Source organism: Dreissena polymorpha, chromosome 1 (assembly GCF_020536995.1).
Source record: "Dreissena polymorpha isolate Duluth1 chromosome 1, UMN_Dpol_1.0, whole genome shotgun sequence".
Taxonomy (NCBI): Eukaryota; Metazoa; Mollusca; class Bivalvia; order Myida; family Dreissenidae; genus Dreissena; species Dreissena polymorpha.
The window spans coordinates 49,555,964-49,574,976 of NC_068355.1; the positions used below are offsets into that span (position 1 = coordinate 49,555,964).

At 35.5% G+C, this 19,013-nt stretch overlaps 1 protein-coding gene across 5 annotated transcripts in view; it reads right to left on the reverse strand.

Moving 5' to 3' along the window:
• Positions 1 to 18,207, reverse strand: part of LOC127879630 (isoleucine--tRNA ligase, cytoplasmic-like) — a 56,216-nt gene extending 38,009 nt beyond the window's left edge. For 2 of the 5 annotated variants that reach the window (XM_052426613.1, XM_052426603.1), the window contains exons 1-4: positions 18,090 to 18,207; positions 14,582 to 14,608; positions 1,868 to 1,990; positions 1,523 to 1,679 (exon numbers count right to left, since the gene is read on the reverse strand). In XM_052426613.1, the coding sequence (XP_052282573.1) occupies positions 1,523 to 1,679; positions 1,868 to 1,990; positions 14,582 to 14,604 (303 nt within the window). In that variant the 5' untranslated portion in view covers positions 14,605 to 14,608; positions 18,090 to 18,207. Of the gene's footprint in view, positions 1 to 1,522; positions 1,680 to 1,867; positions 1,991 to 13,377; positions 13,566 to 14,511; positions 14,609 to 18,089 lie in introns of those variants that run through there. The other 3 variants (XM_052426621.1, XM_052426630.1, XM_052426628.1) reach the window with 3 other exon arrangements.
• Between the last annotated feature and the right edge of the window lie 806 nt (positions 18,208 to 19,013).

Sequence of the window (19,013 nt, forward strand, 5' to 3'; positions counted from 1 at the left end):
TTTGATCTGACCCCTGGGTCAAAAGTTATGGGGGTTGGGGCGGGGCCGGGTCAGAGATTTTCACTCATTTTTTATGTTATTATACATTAACTTCTTCATTTCTGCACTGATTTACTTCAAATTGATACTGAACCTCTCTTATGACAATACAGTCAATCACAACTATGCATGGCCCCATTACCAACCCTGGGGCGCCCCGTCCACAAAGACCACACCCACCCAAAATTGCCTTTTACTATAATTTCTTCATTTCTACACCGATTCACTTCAAATTGATACTGAAATTCTCTTATGACAATACGGTCAATCTCAACTATGCATGACAATATGGCCAATTGCAACTATGCATGGCCCCATTACCAACCCTGAGGCGCCCCACCCACAAAGGCCACACCCACCCAAAATTGCGTTTTACTATAACTTCTTCATTTCTACACCGATTCACTTCTAATTGATACTAAACTTCTCTTATGACAATACGGTCAATCTCAACTATGCATGGCCCCATTACCAACCCTGGGGCGCTCCACCCAAATAGGCCACACCCACACAAAATTGCCTTTTACTATAATTTCTTCATTTCTCCACTGATTCACTTCTAATTGATACTGAACTCTTCTTATGACAATACGTTCAATCTCAACAATGCATAGCCCCATTACCAACCCTGGGTTGCCCCGCCCACATAGGCCACACCCACCCAAAATTGCCATTTACGTAACTTCTTCATTTCAACACAGATTCACAATACGGTCAATCTCAACTATGCATGGCCCTATTACCCCTGGGTCAAACATGCGGCGTGGGGATACGCATCGGCCTCTGCAGCGCCATTTCTAGTTTATTTTATATTTGGGTCCATTATTAATTGTTATCACCTGCCAAAATTAAGTCTGTTAGTATCTAGTCGCCATATCCTTAAAAGGTGAATATAATACCAACTTGATACATTTCACTTAGCATATTTAAGACACACATACCAACTTGATACATTACACTTAGCATATTTAAGACACACATACAAACTTGATACATTTCACTTAGCATATTTAAGACACACATACCAACTTGATACATTACACTTAGCATATTTAAGACACACATACCAACTTGATACATTACACTTACCATATTTAAGACACACATACAAACTTGATACCTTACACTTACCATATTTAAGACAAACATACCAACTTGATACCTTACACTTAGCATATTTAAGACACACATGCCAACTTGATACATTACACTAAGCATATTTAAGACACACATACCAACTTGATACATTACACTTAGCATATTTAAGACACACATACCAACTTGATAAATTACACTTAGCATATTTAAGACACACATACCAACTTGATACCTTACACTACGCATATTTAAGACACACATACCAACTTGATACATTACACTTAGCATATTTAAGACACACATACAAACTTGATACATTACACTTAGCATATTTAAGACACACATACCAACTTGATACATTACACTCAGCATATTTAAAACATACCACAGGTAGTCCATGACAATCCCAGCCAAATCTCCTCTCAACATGAAAGCCACTCTGATGTGCCCATCGCGTCATCACATCCTTGATGGTGCCTGCCAGAATATGGCCATAGTGCGGAAGTCCAGTGGCAAATGGTGGCCCATCATAAAACGTATACCTGAAATCATGAATGTGAAAAGTTATTCAAAAGGTCAGTTTGAACACTGTTAAAGAAGATGGACAAAATTAATACCTTTCTTAGAGACCGAGATGTATAAAACTAAATTATTTTCTTAACATACCTTTTTATTACTTCCAAAAGAGTTGTGTTATACACAGACACATAAAATGTGTTACAAGAGTTACCTTGGCTTCCCCTTTGAAAGCTTCATTGAAGTTTTGAAGGCATCAATTTGTTCCCAGTATTTGAGGATGTTGTCCTCCTCACCAGGGAAGGAAATCTTCTCTGGCACTGGCTGAGCCATGATTCTATAAAGTTTTAAACAACATTATTACACTTTATGTTTTCATTGAATTTGTTTATTTGTTATAAGACGGACACAACACATTATGAATGGGTCAGATAAGTATTTCCCAAGAATGGGTCCAACCCTTGGACAAATTTTCATATACAAACAAGCAAATTTGTTAAATTGATATTCCCGACAAATAAACTTTGTTAATGGATTGTAGCAAATCACTTGCAACAATCTTTTTTTTTTTTTATAAAGTAAACGGAAAACGGCACTTTCCCAATTAGAAAAAAACTACAAATTTCCCAATTAGTGTCAAAAAAAAATCCCCAATTAAAGGTTTCTAAATTTATTTATTTTTTTCATAAATAAAATGCAACATTTAGTCAGTTTCACTATGCAGCTAAACCTAAGTAAATATAATATTGACAACTTGACAACATTTATTTATCAATTTTAAAGTATTTGGGAACAAAAAATCGAATACACTAATAATATTTCAGGATTTATCGCGCACAATTTTCCCAATTGCACTGGTACCAGTACTTTTCCCAATTGTTGAATCCCGATTGCATGAGTTGAATTCTACATCCCAGAAAAAGGGAAAAAAAAAAACACTCATAATAATGGGGGCCTGTACATGTTTGTATTGTAGTAAAATAAGGTCACTTCAAACAGCCTTCAGTGTTTTTTTTCACCGTTTTGGGAATGGGGCCGGGTCCCTGTGGATTGGGAAAATTCGCGTTGTTTTTGACTAAAGTTGGGAAATTAGTGTTGTTGTTGTTTTGCTAAAATATGCTTAAAAATTGAGGAGACAAGTGTGTCCAGTATTATATTTACTAAGGTTGAACTTATATGGATGGGAGATGAACAAAATATTGAGATCTAAAAAAAATAAAATAAAAAAATAAAAAAATAAATTATTTTTTTTTGGAAACCTTCCATTGGGAATTTTTAGCTCCCATTTGGGAAAAATATATACTTTTTCCCATTGGGAATGGGTCCTGTTACCAGACCCGATTTTGAATGAAAAAAACACTGGCCTTGCAGCTGAGCTAGCCCTTAAGACAAGCGGTAAGAGTGGCTGTTTACCACTTGTGAGACATTGGTTCCATTCCCAGTTGGAGTTCAGGAATTTTTCCCTTTAATGGCAAAAAGGTTTACACAATCTGCCAATCTGACAGTAAACCAGTGATTTTATTCACCGTTTTGGGAATGGGGCCAGGTCCCTTTGGATTGGGTAAATTTGCGGCCTTTTGACTAAAATTGGAAAATAAGTGTTGTTGTTGTTTTGCTATAAAATGCTTCAAAATTGAGAATAAAAGTGTGTTTAGTATTATATTTACTAAGGTTCAATTTATGTTGATGGGAGATGAACAAAATATTGAGATCTAAAATTTAAAAAAAAAAAAATATTTTTTTGAAACTTTCCATTGGGAATTTTTAGCTCCCATCTGGGAAAAATATATACTTGTTTCCATTTGGAATGGGGCCGATTACCAGACCCAATTTTGAATGAAAACAAAAACACTGTAAACAGATCTGAGCTTGTGCAATATTTTCTCTAAGGTCCATTCAGATGCATGACACGTTTAGTGGGCGCATCCAGCCTTGAAACATTAAGATAGGTATTAGGGAGGAGTATCACCCCCGGAAACCCGATATACTGTGAGAAGTTGGATGTGCTAGGAGAAGTTGCCGATAGATTTCGTTGAATTTCTGTAGGGTAAGTAAATCCAGTTCTTTAATTGTTTAAAGGCATTGTTGAATTAAAATATATTTTGGTGTATGCAAAGGAGGTATTACCATGTATGTTAGAAAAATCCTGGTTATTATATATTTAGGATTTCTTGAAATATGGCTATTTAAAGTCGACAATGCAGGGATTTGTTTCATATTTAGCACTTTATTTACACATTTCTTCAAAGGTATGCCAGTGAAAAAGTTTTTGCACCGACAATTATATTAACCAATGTCCCAGAGTAACATATCCGCCAGGGTTTCTTAAAAAAATTCGTATTGGTGGAAAAATTCGACTTTACATTCAACGTGTTGATGAAAAAATATGACATCGTGCTGTACAAAGATGTCGAGATATGACATGAGTGCAGTTCATTTATAAACTTAAACGCTCACTATTACAGCTGAATTATGCCCACTCTGATGCTTTGTAGATCATTTACATTGAACTAAGAGGTTTTATAATTATATCCGTTCTGAAGCTAAGTTAATTTCCAGCTTATTTGTATCTTTTTTTATTGTTTGAAAATCATTGTAAATGTAAAGCAATTGATTCATACAGGTAAAAATATACGTCCGGTAATCAAAACATTTATAATAATTTTTCTCTGCCTACAGTTCCAATTATGGGTAGACTTTCATAAATGTGAACTAAATTTGGATCTATTATACATGACTTCAAGTTGACAGCTTTGCAAACATCTCTGACAATGCACGCGTGTAAATGTTTGTTTCTTTTCGTTCTTTTTGGTAATGGTATATGCAAAATGTAAACATTTATTTTCAAAACCCATTCCGCGCCTCCTCTTTATGTGTATTTGCATAGATAACACGCATTTTTTCATCTGATGAAGCCCCAAGACTTGAAGGAATATATTCAGCCAGATTTCAGCAAATTATAACATCATACCATCGCATTGTCGCCATCGTACTATCGCGCTGTCGCATTGTCGCCATACACTGGGTGCATATGGACTCTAGAGCTACTATAGCACAAATAATCAAAGGCTCAGGGAGTCTGTTTATATCATATGGACCCTGCTACACTTAACATCTATGAATCCAAAGTTTTAGCTCAAGATATTCACGTAGACCCTATTTGTAAAGAGTTAGAACGATAGATGACAAGAGTTATGTGTGTACCACAAATCGTTCTCTGTCTTGCGAGTTACCGAAAACTGTTCCACTACAAAATGACAGAGGATGTGACCGTGCTTTTTGGATCACTTGAAGAATGCATAAAAAGCCTTCGTGACCACGAAATACAAACAAATACGAGGTATGCTGTTGGCTACAGCAGCAAAGGCTTTGGCAAAAGAAGTACTGGTAGGTCACCAGCAGTCAAAATACATTATTAATATGAAAAATGACTAGGGTTTGTTTAACCATGAGCGTTAAGTGTGTTTAAATCGGTGTGTAGATATACCGAAATCCTATTAATATTAATAATTTATCAAAATACTGCGGATATTAAGATAGAATATTGCATAATTCACGGATAAAGCAGCAGTATAATTAATTCCCCCACCCAACCTTCCCCAGGACCCTACCCCCCACCCCAGCTTACCCCTTGGTTTCCAGATTGTTAAATGTACACCTATTGTGTTTGGTTTGACTTTTCAACAACAAATAATGACAAAAATATGCAGTTAAAAAATCTCGTATAGGTATTATAAACAGGCATGGCAACTCGAGTGTTCTCGATGAAAACGGTCTTGTCCAGTGTTCCTCAATCTTTCATCAATAGGCACATAGTGCGTTTTATACTTTGTGTTTATATAATACATTAACACAGGTTCTTTTCAAACTGTGTATTTTCGTCAATATTTCTTGTTGAAAAGTCAAACCATTCCCAATATGTGTACATTTAACAATCTGGAACCCCTGGGATAAATGGGGGTGGCAGGTTGGGTCTGGGGAAAGTCAATATACTTAATTTATTCGCATTCAAAATGACAAGAGTAAGAAAAAACACATGCTTTATTTGTATTATAGGTCACCAGCCTTTAATATGCTTTATATATTCATATTAAAAATGACACGAGTTAGGAGAAACATATATATCGTTTATTTTTTTTTGTTATCGCCACTTATTTATTTAATCAAAACATTACTACTCTTAACTAAGGGTGTCACCTTTAAACGTTTGAACGGCCGCGTTTCGTGGTTTGCTCAAAAACCTTTACAAAAACAGTTAACCTTTAAACGCCAGTCTATATCAATAAAATTTGTTTTAGTTCATTACGTTGTGACGTTTCAAAGCTTTTTAACAGCTGCCAGGGCCCTCGTTTGGCATTCTTTACTGCCGAATATTCTGTGGCTTCCCCCATGAAAGAAGTATACTTTTTTCCCCTATTTCAGCTATAAATCCCCCCTCCATTTTTTTTTTTTTAATGTTATACCTATGTTGCCTGCTGATATGGTGCTACTAACTTTGATAAATTGTTTATTTATATAACTCATATTAAAATATCGCAATTTTAAGTGCTCAATGGTTGGTGAAAAGATCTTCTAAAATTCCCATTTTCGCCCAAAACGATGCAAAATTCCCCCCTCTAAGGGCCCCGGCCCCAATCCCCCAAAGTGTAGAGAGGGCCCTTGCTGCTGAAAAAGACTCGTATTAAAAACTATTTGTATCCTGTGCGCCAGATGGCCCTTATTCACAATACCGTAAGCATAGCAATACACCATGTATGGACTAGACCTCTTGAATATTATACGCGCATCATCATGAAATTCCTGGCTTTTGTTGCATGAGAATGCCCAGAATCCTCTTGAGCATTCAACGCGCGTCGGCCCGAGGAAATATTCACGACGTTTATTCATCGCCATTCATTTCTCGAGATATGGCGAACAATCTCCGTATAGGAAAATTTTACTAAAATTTAAGTATGCGTCTTTTGATATGCATCGTGTTATAAGTAGAACTTTAAAAATTTAAAACTGGTTTACTCTTGTTAAAGGAATGTTGGTAAATAATTCACATTCGTGTCAAAATACTACGGCATGTAAGTAGACAAATTGTAACCCATTGGTTAGACCAGTGCTCCAGCTAGGCCTAAATCGAAGGGCGCCGCGCCCTGCCCTCCCGAACCTCCGCCCTGCCCCCCCGAACCCCCGCCCTGCCCCCCCCCCTCTCAAAAAAAAAAAATATATATATAATTTTTTTTTTTTTTTTTTTTTTTGTTCATATGATAATTCATAAATCTCAAATTTCATTGTAATTATTTTAATCCTCATTGTAGACATTATATTTGAATGGTTTAATAATAATGGGAATAATACAATTATTTATAACATATAAATTAACATGCAATAGGAGGCATTCCAGAAACATCCGCGCGCTCGAACAAAATACTGTGCGTCGAAAGTGCCCTTTTGACAATATACTGCGCGTCGAAAGTGCCCTTTTCACAAAAAAGCCCCCCTGCCCTTTTCAAATCCTAACTGGAGCACTGGGTAAGACAACTATGAGAACAGTTGGTTTTAGTATGACATCATGTGCGAATGGGATATGCATTAAATATAATATCCGGAAATAAGTACTACTTTCAGTTTGAAGAAGTGATGGCACTGATGCGTGATGATTTTAAAACGGACATAGGGATACCGTTTAAACGGTAACGTTTCGTTTATTTCATGTCGTTTAAACGTTTAGAAAAATCTGTAAATGTGACACCCTTACTCTTAACTAGAACATCAGTTATAGACATAAACAAACCTTTTCATTAAGTAGGTACATGTAATAGCTTGTTATGTAGCAAACATATGGTTATAGTAGAAACATAATCAATTTATTTATATGTTCTTGTTTGTTATTGAATCAGGCTCAAATATTGACAACAACAAAAGGGTCCAGTGGCTGAATGGGAAACCGTTCCCCATAGCCTAAGGCCTAAAACATGTATATTTTGTATAAAACATTGTACAGTAGACATTTACAATGTTTCTTTTAATAATACTGAAGTTGTTAAAATGATGTACCACACTCGGCATTGAAAACAACACTTCTGTGTGTGTTCAGATTGAATTTCAGTTAATGTGGAAGTGAGTAATAAGCAGATTTGCAATTCATTACAACCAGCCTAAGGTAATTGTGGCTGCTGTTATGTAAATGCAAGTCTGTTGTAATCATCATATTGTAATCATACATGTATTGTGTGTTAAAATGCAAGGAGGATAATCACAGGAGGAGGATGCAAGGAGGATAATCACAGGAGGAGGATAATCTCCGGAGGAGGATGCAAGGAGGATAATCACAGGAAGAGGATAATCTCAGGAAGAGGATAATCTCAGGAAGAGGATAATCACAGGAAGAGGATAATCTCAGGAGGAGGATGCAAGGAGGATAATCACAGGAGGAGGATGCAAGGAGGATAATCACAGGAGGAGAATGCAAGGAGGATAATCACAGGAGGAGAATGCAAGGAGGATAATCACAGGAGGAGGATGCAAGGAGGATAATCACAGGAAGAGGATAATCACAGGAAGAGGATAATCTCAGGAGGAGGATGCAAGGAGGATAATTGCAGGAGGGGGATGCAAGGAGGATAATCACAGAAGGGGAATTCAAGGAGGATAATCTCCGGAGGAGGATGCAAGGAGGATAATCACAGGAGGGGGATGCAAGGAGTATAATCAGAGAATGAGAATGCAAGGAGGATAATCACAGGAGGATGCAAGGAGGATAATTATAGTAGGAGGATGCAACGAGGATAATCACAGTAGGAGGATGCAAGGCGGATAATCATATGAGGAGGATTCTAGGAGGATGCAAGGAGGATTATCACAGGGTCACTGAGTGTACATGATGCAGGAAGATGCTGATATTTCATTCCGCTGACAGAAATTAAGAGCCTGACCCAACATAGTTAAAGCAGAATACTAATAAAATTAAAAAACAGAAGCATACCAATTCTCGAATTCACAGTTAATGAGACACATCAACATCAAATTTACCAAATAACAATGATGACAGAATATATTCTTTTACAATAAAAATGTTCTAAAACATTAAATGTGTAAATATTCTGTGTAGTTATCATAGTATTTTTATGCCCCCCTTCGAAGAAGAGGGGGTATATTGCTTTGCTCATGTCGGTCTGTCTGTCTGTCGGTCGGCCCGTCCACCAGGTGGTTGTCAGACGATAACTCAAGAACGCTTGGGCCTAGGATCATGAAACTTCATAGGTACATTGATCATGACTCGCATATGACCCCTATTGATTTTGAGGTCACTAGGTCAAAGGTCACAGGTGAAGGTCACAGTTACTGGAAATAGGCATTTTAAGGATTTAGCATTGTTCAAACAAGGGAAACAACTACCGTTTATGCATGTTCTTTTTTGTTACAGCATTTGCCTCCCTTGTAATATAATTAAATTTTACCAAATGTTAGCCTAACTGCATTTTTGTAATGCATTGTATCCACCACAACCACCACCACGACCACCACCACCGCCACCACCACCACCACCACCGCCACCACCGTCACCACCACGACAACCACCACCGCCACCAACACCACCACCACCACCACCACCACAGCCACCACCACCACCATTGTTCACAGTGACAAAAAAGTATTCACACAATGGCTGCTACTACAACTTATAGCCCATATAGGGGGGCATGCATGTTTTACAAACAGCCCTTGTTGCTTCTTTCTTTGTACAGGAACTAGCATTAAGGAGAAGATGCCTGTGTGAAGGTGTTACCTCTTCATGGCAATACAATACAATACAAATCTGAAATTGTGTTTGTTTCTACCGCAGTCCTGCATATGTATTTTCTATTACTGTTTGTTAATGGTGTTTTGTATGGTTATTGGCCTTTTCTTGTGTTAATTTCAAATTAATTAAAGAACTGTGCATGAATATTTTTAGAAAATTGTGGTAGAGTTAGTTAGTTGTTGCAGTGAGGGTCGGAAATTTGTTAATGACATTTAAAGGAGTGTGTTCACAGATCGATGATTTTTTATGCCAAATATATCAAACATAAAAGGATACTGTATGAACGTGAGTTAAATACATGTATACATACAATTAAAATAGGTGGGTACGCAGTGTTTAAAAATATGTGCGAACTAAAACGAAAATAAAGTTGCTAATACCGAATTGGAACTAAAGTATCAAGAAATACATGTACTTGAAGCAAATATTGTAAGTTCAATGATTTTTTTCATGAGTTATTTCTCCATGAAGTGTTGTGCAATATTCATACAAACTTTCGTTTCTACTGAATTGTAAAGGTAGCTTTATTGTATTTTGATGATAAAAAGTCCTTACACATGTTTCATATGCCAACCACTTTGAACTTGTATAGCCAATATCTGTGACAAAGCCCACTCCTCGAGCATTACTTGTATGTGACAGCCTTTTGTTTTATGTATTGTTTTTTTTATAATTCATGCAAGCACTATAAATAAATTATGCATATATTTTTGCTAAAGTGAATCACTGTTGTGTCTTGATTATGTATTTATGAGTATGTCTTTTAAACTTTAAAAACGTATTTGCTCACTTATTGCAATGTTGTAAAACATAATGATCGGATGATTTGTAACCGAATAAATAATAATACATTAAGCAATTTGTTTAAGTTTACTTAAGTAAGATCATTTTGAACAATTACATATTAAATTTTTGCAACATTCCACTACATGTATCAGTATGTGTAACATCACTACGGTACATAATATGACCGAAAATGCATAACGTCATTACCTTTAGGACGACCGAAACATAAATTTTTTACTTTGCTCTCAAAGGCGTAATTAAAGCTTACTAATAACTTCCATCGTAAAACGGCTTCATACATTTGCCCACTCCTCGAGCATACATGTATGTGACAGCCTTTTGTATTATGTATTGTTTTTGTATAATTCAAGCTTTAAAAATAAATTATGCATATATTTTTGCTATAGTGAATCACTGTTGTGTCTTGAGTATGCTCCCAAAGGCGTAATTAAAGCTTACTAATTACTTCCATCGTAAAACGGCTTCATACATTTGCCAAATGATATCAATTACATAAGTTAATGTTTGAACTAGTTTAAGCCTATTTATTTTTGCTCGATTACATCAAAATCCTAAGGCTTATTGAGACACTCTCGAGTCCGTTTCCTGGGAAGAATCAGAACTTGGTATCTATCGAGGAGATAATGAGAACGCTCCCCGAGTAGGGATCGAACCCACGAACTCCCGATCGCTAGGCGGACAACACATCCATTACACCACCGCGACCTTCAATTATATTGTATATCATTGAAACTATTGCAGTATTGCTCTCTCATTATACACTAGCATGTGGTCCTTTATTTATTGCAAGTGATAAATGGCCAAAACCGCACTGCACGATACAAAAAACAGCATTACACAATACATAACAACATGCAAACATAATCAAATAAAGCTGGGGTCACCGCGTACCAGCATGTGCTTTTTCTAGCTCTTGTCATTTTGCATGTAAATAAATGAAGTATATTTACTGCTCGCGACATAAAACACAATTAAACGATAAGTTTCTTCTAAACTCTTGTTATTTTGCATATGAATAAATTAAGTATAATTGACTGCTGGCACCGTGAAACACAATTAAAGAATTGCTTTTAATATCTTTTGTCATTGTGCAGGTGAATAAATGAAGTATATTTACTGCTGGCCTCGTGATACACAATTAAAGCATGTGTTTTTCTAGCTCTTGTCATTTTGCATTTGAATAAATTGAGTAAATTGACTGCTGGCCTCGTGAAACACAATTAAACGATATGTTTCTTCTAACTCTTGTCATTTTTCCACTCGAATAAATGACGTATATTTACTGCTGGCCTCGTGAAACACAATTAAAGTTTGTGTTTTTCTAGATCTTGTCACTTTGCATTTTGAAAAAATGAAGTATATTGACTGCTGGCCTCGTGAAACACTATTAAAGCAATTTTTCTAACTCTTGTCATTTTTGGACTCAGATGTTCAATGCAAACGACAGGTTTTTTTCAAACTCTTGTCATTTTGCATGTAAATATATAAAGTATATTGACCGCTCGTGACCGAAAACACAGTAAAAGCACGTGTTTCTTTCTAACTCTTGTCATTTTTCTTGTGAATAAATTAAGGTTTATTGACTGCTTGCCCCGTTAAACACTATTAAAGCATTTTTTTCTAATTCTTGTCATTTTTGGACTCAGATGTTCAATGCAAACGACAGTTTTTTTCTAACTCTTGTCATTTTACATGTAAATATATAAAGTATATTGACCGCTCGTGACCGAAAACACAGTTAAAGCACGTGTTTCTTTCTAACTCTTGTCATTTTTCTTGTGAATAAATTTAGGTTTGTTGACTGCTTGCACCGTGAAACACTATTAAAGCAATTTTTTCTAACTCTTGTCATTTTTGGACTCAGATGTTCAATGAAAACGACAGGATTTTTTCTCACTCTTGTCATTTTGCGTGTAAATATCTAAAGTATATTGACCGCTCGTGACCGAAAACACAGTAAAAGCACGTGTTTCTATCTAACTCTTGTCATTTTTCTTGTGAATAAATTTAGGTTTATGACTGCTTGCACCGTGAAACACTATTAAAGCAATTTTTTCTAACTCTTGTCATTTTTGGACTCACGTGAAACACTATTAAAGAAATTTTTTCTTACTATTGTCATTTTTGGACTCAAATGTTAAATGCAAACGACAGGGTTTTTTCTAACTCTTGTCATTTTGCATGTAAATATATAAAGTATATTGACCGCTCGTGACCTAACACACAGTTAAAGCATGTGTTTCTTTCTAACTCTTGTCATTTTTCTTGTGAATAAATTAAGGTTTATTGACTGCTTGCACCGTGAAACATTATTAAAGCAATTTTTTCAAACTCGTCATTTTTGGACTCAGATGTTCAATGCTAACGACAGGTTTTTTCTAACTCTTGTCATTTTGCATGTAAATATATAAAGTATATTGACCGCTCGTGACCGAAAACACAGTTAAAGCACGTGTTTCTTTCTAACTATTGTCATTTTTCTTGTGAATAAATTAAGGTTTATTGACTGCTTGCACCGTGAAACATTATTAAAGCAATTTTTTCTAACTCTTGTCATTTTTGGACTCAGATGTTAAATGCGAACGACAGGGTTTTTTCTAACTCTTGTCATTTTGCATGTAAATATATAAAGTATATTGACCGCTCGTGACCGACAACACAGTTAAAGCACGTGTTTCCTTCTAACTCTTGTCATTTTTCTTGTGAATAAATTAAGGTTTATTGACTGCTTGCACCGTGAAACACTATTAAAGCAATTTTTTTCTAACTCTTGTCATTTTTGGACTCAGATGTTCAATGCAAACGACTTTGCGACATCCTTTGCGACAATGCTCCTAACTCTTGTCATTTTGTATGAGCGAGTGTCTAACTCTTTACAAATAAGGCTAACCAGATATTCACTTTACTATTCCAGATACCAACATATTCTCATAGGTACTGTCAGTTGATAAGAGTAAAAGGGCGAGTATGAAACGGTGAATAAACTACTCCAAATTATCACCATGTAATAAAAGCACACATGCTACACAAAATTATGTAAAAATTCTAACAGTTAGTTTATTTGTAAATTTCATGACATAAGACACGAAAACTCATGATATGTGTAAGAAACGAAAAATACTTACAATTTACAAGCTCTGTGTATGACTATCTTTCACAATGTTAATAAGTTATGTAGTTTATTAGTTGTTATGCAAAAATATATGATTGCCAGCAGTTCTTTCAATAAAAATTATTAAATTTCATCATCCACATGTACCGGTTCTTGAAATTACACCGTACTTGGTCGTTGTCATCCGCCTATATAGGCTAAACACAACTACATATTTAATACAATACAATTTTTATTTTAAGTCGGCGCATACATGACAATATAAAATTTACCGACATATCATAACCACATAACATGTAACAATTAAATAAGTATATGCGAGATTCAATGAGAATAAATCAATAACTATAAAAATCATAGTATCATATACTGAAATGAAATATCTAAGATAGATCTAGTTTAAAACAAATAACATAAATACATTGTACGATAAAAATATGTGTTGTACCTGCTGATCTTGACTTATAGATGTCTAAAAGCTGCATTAAAAGAAAGAGGGTTAAAACTGAATGAGAAATATGGGCACAAAGGTGCGTCAGATACAAAATGGATTTAAAAAAAACGCTATCCCCTCAGATCAGATCTGCGAGGAACTGATCAGCAGCTACCTCACAAAGCACATACATAAATACATAGTACATATACACAGACTGACCTTAGGTATCATGTGAGTGGGTGTACATATCATCACTAGCATGCAAGCACAACAGGAGCAGAGCCTCCACTCTAGGACCCTGAAGTCAATCAGAGCACCTTCCCGGGCATCATGGAGACCCCCAGGGGTGCCAGGTGCGCTTCTCGCCCCCACATCTGACACGATCTTTTCAGATCTGGGGATTTGGAGCGTCCCTGATCCCAACATGTCTTATAGAGGGGAGTGGATGCTCTACTTTTCTGCATACCTACAAGAGACAGTGGGGATCCAGCCCCTGATTAAGAATAAGAATAAAAGGCAAAATAAAAGATAAAGCATAAAAACAAGGGAGAATGAACTAATCTAGCAGATTAACATAAGCAGGGTGTATGAACTGTAACTAAACATGGTTAGAACAAAAAGTACAGGTACAACTCTCTCCACTATATGAGCTCATCAAGCATTTAAACTATTTGAAATTGCTTTCATCTCTAAAGTGTTGAGGGAGATTACCGGTATTCCATAGTTTGGCAGCATATATATAAGAGCGGAAGGAGTTAGTACCATAACCAGTGGTTCTCACCTGTGGTATATCAGCTGTTCCATGAACCTAAAAGAGTAATTTTTGTTTTTTCGTATTATGGAGATCATGTAAGTATGATGGTCCTTGTTTATTTATAATCTTAAAGGCTTAAAGTGCCATAGTCCTTATTCTTCTTATTTTAAGGGAGGGCATTCTGAACGAGATAAAAGAGTCTGGTAGTCAGAATTGTAATCAAAGTAAATGAAACGCAGGGCTCTTTCCTGTAGTTTTTCAATTTTTTTGGTATTAACCTCCCCGAAAAAGTGCCAAGTAAGAGGGCAGTAATTAAAATTTGACTAGATGAAAAAATGATATATACTTAATTTTCCTAATCTACATAGATATTTCCCAATTCGTTTTAGGACATTAAGTTTTCTTGAAGCCTTTTTACATATATTTGAAACATGTATATCAAATTTGAGTTTGAAATCAATAGTTACGCCGAGGAGTACCACAGTGTCATCACATAGAATTTAGATATCATCAAGGTTAAATGTTATATTTTCTTTTTTGGTTTTATTACCAATAGCAATTGCCTGGAACATATCAGGATTGAAACCAATTTATAGAAGACATGCTATATTCTTCTAGCGTTTTTTACCACATTTTTGATATATTTTTTAATATAATTTCTGTATTCAAACCAAGGAAATTTTATGACAAGATGGCTAAAATAGTACCTTCGGTAAAAACGACTTTAAAAATCGAGCACTCATTTACAATAAATAAAGAGATTTAATTGATACAAATTGATATTACGCTTAAAACAAAAGTGCATTAAAAACAAAAGTGCATTAATATTTAAATGATTTATGCATAACTCACAGTGAATGTGCGTGCCTCAATATAAATGGATATCTCATTACTATCGGGTACCAATATGTCAATATTGTCGTTCATAATGAGATTTTAAAATCATTTGGCACATTTATCATCATTGGACGGTGTGTCGCGCGAAAGAATTACGTCGATATTTCCAAGGTCAAGATCACACGTTGAGTACAAAGGTCAAAAATGGCCATCAATGAGCTTTTCCGGGCCATAAAGTTCTATGTCATTCATCGTGAGATTTTAAATTCATTTGGCACATTTGTTCACACATCATTGGACGGTGTGTCTCGCGAAAGAATTACGTCGATATCTCTAAGGTCAAGGTCGCCACGACTAAAAATATATTGATTTTGAAACAAGGGGGGGGGGGGGTAACTATAAACAATCAGTAACAATGCACATTTTGAGTTGTCTCCCTTTATCAGACTTTGTTTTCAAATTGATATTAAGGTCGCCACGAGTAAAAATAGATTGAATTTGACACAAGGGGGGAAACAATGCACATTTTGAATTGTCTCCCATTATCAGACTTTTTTCAATTTGAAAACCTGGTTTTGTGACAATTGTGTCCCTTGTTTATTTTTTTAGCAGTCACATAAACAACCAAGCTACATGTATATAATATGGATCTTTCACACCCAATATTTCTGCTTCTTCTTGTATTTGCACGATGATGATCTGAAATATTAACTATATGATGCTATATTCTTAAATCTTTTTGTAAAAATCAGGGATGTAGTTGACACTTGTTCGTAATTTCATTTCATCGTTCCTCAAAAAGTTGTAACTCTGTTACTCTGGTCTCTTCCCTACCATTTAGTAATAAAATGGTTATTAAATTGAATGCGTTTTAATTCCCTTATTATTGTTTAATTTGAGTTGCAATGCTATGAGGTTAAATTTTATTTACACGTATATGTATATTGCTGGTTCAAGTGTGAGGTTAAGCGCTCTAAAACCGGTTTAAACCCCCAATGCTTTGCATTGACCGTTCCAAGGCGTTGACCAAAGCTTTATTCTTCTATGTGTGTATGTTGTTTCGTACTGTTTTGGCAATTGGTCACTTGCCTTAAATAAAGAACCAACCAATTGTATATAATGAGAATGTTGTTTCGTAGTGTGCTGTTTCGTACTGTTTTGGCAATTGGTCACTTGCCTTAAATAAAGGACCAACAAATTGCATATAATGAGAATGCAATATTGCTCTAGCAGCTGGAGTTTCACTTCTTTATATGGAAGGGGGGGGGGGGGGCAGGCGTAAACAGAGGGTGATTGTATTTGTAACTTTTTTGTACTTTTTGAAAGCAGGGACATACATTTTATCCCGGTAAGCAATTTGCTATTTAAATTTGTCTAAAAATGAAAACGTCCATTTACCAGTTCGTACAGTGTTACAGTGCTTAAAAGAAAATCTTCCATAATTGTGTAGTGTACCTAATTGACCGTTCAGGAATGTTATGTTCAACTATCGTCTCCTCTCATAATAAATTTTTTTTTATCGGATTATATAGTACCACACATACGTTTTGGTCCATAAAATACGACAGCGATAATCAAGAATATATGCGCATGTACATTATATCTACTTAATCACGATGAAGCACACCTTGTCATTTACGGATTGAATCATTTAATGCACTTTCGTATTTAAATGACTTATAGTGCATGCGTTGCCATATACAGATTGCATCATTCAAAGCACTTTCGTTTTTCAAAAAGAGCGCTTTATAATTTACGGATTGAATCAATTCACTTTCGTTTTTAAATGACAACGGATTGCATCATTCCATGCACTTTCATATTGCAATGACAAACAATGACCGACACTGCGTGTCTTATCATGACCTAGTAGATAGTATCGTAGTCATCTGCATGTTATCGTAGTCATCTGCATGTTATCGTAGTCATCTGCATGTTATCGTAGTCATCTGCATGTTATCGTAGAAATCTGCATGTTATCGTAGTCATCTGCATGTTATCGTAGTCATCTGCATGTTATCGTAGTTATCTGCATGTTATCGTAGTTATCTACATGTTATCGTAGTCATCTGCATGTTATCGTAGTAATCTGCATGTTATCGTAGTTATCTGCATGTTATCGTAGAAATCTGCATGTTATCGTAGTCATCTGCATGTTATCGTAGAAATCTGCATGTTATTGTTGTTTCTTTTGTGTGTTTTATTGTCTTGTTTTTAGTTTTTTTCCCCAAGATTCTTCATTGCGTATCATAGCTTTTTCTTGTAAAACATCTTCAGAAAAAAAATTATTACATTCAACTGTCTTTTCTTAAACAATTATATGATATAATCCGGCGTCGCGGTGTGAGTTGTGAGTTTCACAGCAACCATGTGCTCAAAATAATACATTTACACATGCGTATAGTTAATAGAAGTGATTTTAAAAGAATTTACGTTAATAGTTATGAATATGCCATGTATTGTGCTCATCGAATCCGCTACTGATACACATGATCTACCGCTTGTCACGGACAACAGAAAAATACTATACAATGTCTCAATACTAGACGACTTAGCAAGTTTATAAGCCAAGAAGTCAAATATGTTCATCTGACAGACGAGTCGCATTGAAAACGTCAGCGATATATAGAAATATTACAGCTTTCAGATATAACGTAAAAAAAAATAGTATAGTTATTATAAATGCGATATGACTTACCTGGTCTAAAATCTGTGCGCACACGGTTGTGCGCTTCGGGATAATCTCTTGAATAATCTAGCATGAACATGTGATTTGAAAATCGATACAGTACATAGCAACGTGCGATATCTTATATCTGAATGTTTTGTTTGCTAAGGAAGTTATAACGAACTCGTCGATTCGCTTTAAGAGAAAAAATGCATGCATAAGGCATGCATAAGTTTCAATAGATATAATTGCAACGAAATATACGAGCATAACCATAGGCCCGGAACAAATAACCAAATAATTCTTTTATTCGTTTCATGCTGCCTTTAAAGGGGCCTTTTCGCGTTTGAGTAAATTGACAAAACTGGAAAAAGCTGTTTCATATTCGCAAATATTTGTTTTAGTTATGATATTTGTGAGGAAACAGTAATACTGAACATTTACCATGCTCTAAAATAGCCATTATATGCATCTTTTGACGAATTAAAAACATGAAAATTATAAAGCGTTGCAACGCAAAACGAATTAATAATTTTGAGAGTTCTGTTGTTGTCGTTATATTTGGTAAAACTACGAGGATAACTTATGTAGAGTATAAAATACACAGTTGAATGTATCTGAAAGGATGGCCGAGTGGTCTAGGTCGTAGACTTTTTACTCCAGGACTCCAGCGGTCAGTGGTTCGAGTCCTGCTGAGGTTTACTTTTTTTGGGCTTTAAAAAAATTATTCTAGATTTTTTACTGCAGTTTTTTAGATCCAATGTTTACATCTATCAATATAAAGCATTTAATGACAAACTTCATAACATGCCAAAATCTGTGAAAAGGCCCCTTTAAGTCCACTTTCTTTACGCAATCCTCTTAAGACTTTCCTTGTCTGCTTGCCTTTTAAAGCATGCATGTTATAGAAATACAATTTAGAAGTGAACGTGGTACTGAATACGGTGTATGGTG